Below are 5385 nucleotides of genomic sequence, written 5' to 3'. Positions count from 1 at the left end.
ACATAGACACGTTTGGTATCTACAGAAACGTCAGAATCTTGGCTACAAGCTGATAAAAACAGTCTCTAAGCACACTCAAGACAGTTAAAACTATAAGCAGTTGAAGATAAAACTATGAAAGTAAAAATAAAATTGGTTTTAATTATGTTAAATAGGAGGTATGATGTGTTATTTTTATATTTAATGTTTTATTATCACTAAATTTATTACAAAGAGTTCTGTATGTTATATCTGTGATTAAATGCAGCAAAATAAACTATTTCAAAGGTAACATATCTTTGTAATACTTGGTTTATTTACATGATAACTTTATTGCTGGATGTTCGGCCCCTCAGCTGTTGGTCTGCATTAACCGTGGCCCCTGGAGCAATTTAGTTGAATAGCCCTGTGATAGACGCATGCGCTATATATGCGTAACGTGAAAGCTGACTACAGTAGGAAAAAAGAGCGCACGAGACACTTAATTTGGCTTAAAATACAGACATTCTGATAAATAAGTAACTGTTCGTAACCTTACCTCAGCTTAGAAGGCAGAGAGTGTTGGTCTTTTCCGCTCAGATTCAGCTATCGGTGCATGAAGCTAATGTTTACTCACAATGCTAATGCTAATGCTCTCTTACTCTCTGGAGCTCAAGAGGTAGAGGAACCAAATGGCTGGCTCACTGCTGCCAACTAGTGGTCAGAGGCTGAACGACCTACAACAAAAAAATGAACGGCTGACTGGAAAGTTGACATTTTAAACCTTAATAAAAAATTGATACAGGGCTTTAGAATATCGATACAGTATAGGGAAATGAAATATCGCGATATTTCAGTGTATCGATATTTTCATACACCCCTAGTTTCTTGCGTGTTTAAACAGTCAGCGGCCCTCGCGTGTTGACATAAAACAGTGGACTGCTGTTTGAACTGTCAACAGGAGTCTCCTGTTTGCTTCCTGCAGGTACAAGCTGGTGGAACTGCTGGGGTACGTGGTCATGGGGGGCCTGCCTGCACTGGTCGTTCTATCGATGGTAAACACAAACAACTAAGGTCTAACTGTTGGATACTACTAAAAYACGTTGATTCATGATTTGTATTCCTCTTTTTACCCAGGTGGAGCGCACAGGTGTGTGTGAGCTGGCAGTGGGAGGGGTATTCTATGTGGTGGGCGTGGTCTTCTTTAAGAGCGACGGCCTRGTGCCCTTCGCCCACGCCATCTGGCATCTTTTTGTTGCGGTCGGTGCGAGCTTTCATTATTATGCCATCTACAGGTACCTGTATTTATCGGGGCCACAGCTGCAGACAGCCAGGTGACTGGCAGCTAATGTTGCTGCTCAGACGTGACACCACTGAGACTTGTCAGGACATCACCGATGGGTTGATTTCACCTTCAGACCTGAGTCAGGCTKGCCTGATTCTGCTGTTTAAACACACTGGTCAAGAAATAGTTTTAAAATTTGTTCAAAGTGAGATAGTGCGGGGTAAGTAGTCAGTATCTTACCTGCAGCAGAAAGTCAAATCAATCTCAGTTTAGAAGAAATTCTCATGGAGGATTGAAGTCATAACAGAGCTCAGTCAATAGTGAACTGTCACCATTTAACAATTCAAACACAGTTTTTTAAACTGTTTAAACACTAAACAGTGAAGCCCCACAAAGTTGCATTCCACAGTTTGCAAACAGTCTCTTGCAGACTTTTTCATAGAAKCTAAATACAAGTAGTTCGAGATAATATWTGTGATATTGCAGAAACRGGATATACAGTACAGTAAGGAACAGAATTATTTTCCTCCTCTSGTGCTTTTTTGTGAGTTTTCTAGCTAAATTATTAAGAAAATAATTTACTTATTATGACCCCCCGCACACGAAGTGTAAGTGGGAGTCATATTGTTTTCGCACTGCTTTTTTTRTRTSTMTTTTTTTTTTGTCAACCGTAGCACTAAAACGGCTGCACCAATCAACAAGAAATTTGGCAGGGCTGTAGATGAATCTGACCTACACTGCGCCAGCCAACGGTTTTACGATAGACCCCATATTTGAGGAGGGGGCTCCTTTCAAATAGGGGGTGTCAGGATATGCAAAAATGCTTATAACTCAAAAACTGTTCAACATAGAAGCTTCAAATTTCTTTTGTTGTTTAGCTCTGATGGAGCTCCATCAGGCCCACCAATCAGTGACCCCCTCTCACCCCCAGACCCCGAAACATTTATTTGTCATTGAAACAGGGCAAATAAATATGGATTGTGGATTGCTACATTGACAGCACGTGCAAAAGCATGTTGCAACATGAACATTGTTTGGTCGAGAGAACAGCAACTAGGCAATAATTTGTCAAATATATTTAATATATAATCCTCAAAATGATAAAAACTCTAATTAATGGAAAGTAGCTCATTTATGTCTTTCTCTGAGTAGCTACCAGCTTGAAACTGAAACCACTGACTGCTGTCTACTGCAYGTAAGATACTAACTGCTAATAACTAGTCCTACGCTATAAAAATGTAATTGCGCCTTTAAGAACCCCCCAACTTCAATAGTGAAAGAGACAAGGTTGGAGTAAAAGACTCATATTAAGGGTGATGTGTGGAAAAGAAACCAGTTAAACAGGAAAAGTTTGACATCTGGGGACTAATGGACTCATTTCATTCCTACAGATTCAAAAACATCCATGTGCAAAAGTTGTATTAGGTTAGCTTAGCTTGGCACAGAGACAAGAGACAAAATAAACAAGCAGTCTGCRTGTGTGGGAAGATAAGAGAATCTGCCAACCAGCAACAGTCACACTAATCAGATGTTAGCAGGAAAGCGACCAACAGACACCAGGATGTGTCTTTAGATAAACAAGCAGCTTTAACGCACCATTGATGATCCGTCTCTAAAAGACAAACTGTTCCTCTGTGCCGACGTGCTGCAGCTCACCACCCGGACATTCCTTTTATATTGGTGCTAACGTTCATGTGGCTAATCTTAGCAGCAGAAACTTCCCCACAGCTGGGACTAAAGCTTAGAGAGTTTGAAGTTTCCTCCGACATTTAAAAAAAGAAATAGGAATGAGTATGTGGACAGACAGAAAGGGGTAGTTCAGGCATTTTGAAGAGGGGTTCTGTGGTTAACGATTCATTCTTATCAAAATGATGAGCGAACGAGTGCAATGGCAAATATACCCAGATTTCTGCAAAACATACTGTGAAACTGAAACAGAAAGGTTTARAAACAAACTTTTGCATGAACCAATACAAATACTAAAAGACTGGAGAGACGTTAAGATGGTAGCAGCCAAGTGTGGTTCTTCTCGTTTTAGTGGAATAAGACACTTGGTAAGACTTCTTGAAATAAGAAAAATGTCAAGGCTAACAAGAMTAATAATCTAAGCTCTTTATATATCAGTTTCAAAACAAGATCAAAAATACTTTTTGGCTGCATGCAAAGTGAAAGACTTGATTAGATGGACAACTTTTGCAGAGTGTTTCGCCAGACTGGTCATTGAACAAGCTATCTGCAGCAGGTAAGATATTAACTGTTCAGAACTCCACTTCAAAAGGTCTGAACCATCCCTTTTGAGTCACATTTTGAGTTGGGCAGACACATTCATATGGACCAACTATAAGAAAAACTTGATAATCTGCCAGTTCTTCCAGAGAGTGACTTGCCTGTGATTCTTATTTTTATCGTTTTTAAATCTGCACAGTTTGTACCTTGATCTGAAATACAAAATATCCATCAGAGTGTATTATAAGATCAGATTAGTAGATCAGATTTTAAATTTAAARCAGACCTTTGTGACCTCTGGACTGCGATTGCCAGTTGTTGTTTTTTTATGCACTCTTATTTTCAAGCACTTTTCCATCAATAAATCTGATGATTATTGTAGAATTTCTGAAACAAAATGACAGATTTTCCACATGTTGTAGCAACATGTAAATGTTTTTAACTAAAAATGCACTGTACTGATCGCAAGGACAGGGTTTTCTATAGAAGTTCAATCATTTAGCTTTTGGAAAACGAAGCACTTACTCAGGAAGTGAACAGATCTGTTTTTAAATCAAAAAGTATATTTTGTAAAAGGAAATATTTTAGTGAAGCCATTTTAATAAAGAAGAGATTCTATCAAACACTTTCATTTGAGTTGTGTCGTTTATTTACAAAATTAAGGTGCAAAAATCTACAAAAACAAATAAAGTTCATCGGGATGGAGATTTGTGGTACCAGTGCAGAATGATGATGATGATGAAGAAGATGAAGATGATGAAGATGATGTCACTGTGGGTGTGTCAGCCTTGTGAGGGCTCGCAGCAGAAGTGGCATGGCCAGATTGGTGTCCCTGTGCCACCGTGGCGTGCTGACGTGTGGAGGCGGAGTCAGGACGCTCTGAGCCACGCCGGGGGCCTTCAGCAGTGACCACAGCTCCTCGCCCCGTGTTACTATGGCAACAAGGTCCTCTTCATCAGAGCACCAGGGGACCGARCCGCTTCTACTTATTGTTCTCAATTTGGAAAGGAACAAAGAGACCCTGACAAAAGATGAAAGATTATATTTTACGTTAGTAGGTTTATTTAAAAAGCTGCAGACACTGTTGGATAAAGTTGATTAGCTGCGGTGGCCATCTTGAAATTGTTTGACTTCAAAAGTTAATGACTAGTAAATGTAAATCCAATGCTTACTTTTTAAAAGTTTTATTAAAATCCATTTACTGGTTCATGAATCAGTGCAAACGAACAATGACCTGGATAAAAAGTGACTTACCTTGGAATGAGGTCCTGTGATCGCGATGCCAGCTTAGCGAGAGCGCTCATTAGGGACGTGATCACTCGAGGGGCGGGGCATACTGTCCCAGGGGGCGGGGCAGATGACGTGATCTCAAACAGCACTGCCTCCAAAGCCTCGAAACAGGAAGTGATGAGACTGACGGAGCAGCGGGAGTCAGACGATGCTGACAGGTACTCCCCCAGCACCCACACCTGAAAACCAACAGCAGTGTTTTCTCACAACACCTGACATATGAGATCCAGCTGGAACAAATCAAGACCAAAGGTCAGGGCCTGGATTTATTAAACTTCTTAAGAGTGGAATTTTAGACTTAAGTGCTGAAATTTTCTTAAATTTACTCCTACTGTCAGACTTCAGTGTAAAAACAACTTATCAAGTCTAAGAAGCTGTGTCCTCCTCAAGAATACCCTGCACCACCTGAGAAACTCCACTAAGTGGTCCAGGGGTCTCCCACCTGAGTGTAATTCTCAGTTAAAATGTAGAGTAACTAAAATATTTTGTTTTCTCTTTTTCTGTTTTTAGTTGATCCTTAGGGTGTAAAATTATTATAAGTTATTTATGTATATGTACATACAGTGGTTTGCAAAAGTATTCATACCCCTTGAACTTTTCCATATTTTGTCACATTACAACCACAA

At 39.9% G+C, this 5385-nt stretch overlaps 2 protein-coding genes across 3 annotated transcripts in view; one reads left to right on the top strand and one right to left on the bottom strand.

Annotated features, from left to right (window-relative positions):
* LOC106520659 (monocyte to macrophage differentiation factor 2) overlaps nucleotides 1-1922 on the top strand; it is a gene marked incomplete at its 5' end in the record, with an annotated part of 8437 nt that extends 6515 nt beyond the window's left edge. The window contains 2 exon segments of the mRNA XM_014012868.1: nucleotides 944-1013; nucleotides 1096-1922. Of these exon segments, the coding sequence (XP_013868322.1) occupies nucleotides 944-1013; nucleotides 1096-1296 (271 nt within the window).
* Nucleotides 1923-4095: 2173 nt separating this feature from the next.
* Nucleotides 4096-5385, bottom strand: part of ap5z1 (adaptor related protein complex 5 subunit zeta 1) — a 14752-nt gene continuing 13462 nt past the window's right edge. For both annotated transcript variants that reach the window (XM_014012865.1, XM_014012866.1), the window contains 2 exons: nucleotides 4724-4938; nucleotides 4096-4490 (listed from right to left, as the gene is read on the bottom strand). In XM_014012865.1, the coding sequence (XP_013868319.1) occupies nucleotides 4238-4490; nucleotides 4724-4938 (468 nt within the window). In that variant the 3' untranslated portion in view covers nucleotides 4096-4237. The remainder of the gene's footprint in view (nucleotides 4491-4723; nucleotides 4939-5385) is intronic.

This window comes from Austrofundulus limnaeus, unplaced genomic scaffold (genome assembly GCF_001266775.1).
Source record: "Austrofundulus limnaeus strain Quisiro unplaced genomic scaffold, Austrofundulus_limnaeus-1.0 Scaffold96, whole genome shotgun sequence".
NCBI lineage: Eukaryota > Metazoa > Chordata > Actinopteri > Cyprinodontiformes > Rivulidae > Austrofundulus > Austrofundulus limnaeus.
The sequence above is the reverse complement of the archived record's forward strand: the minus strand, read 5'-3'. Positions and strand labels throughout refer to the sequence as shown.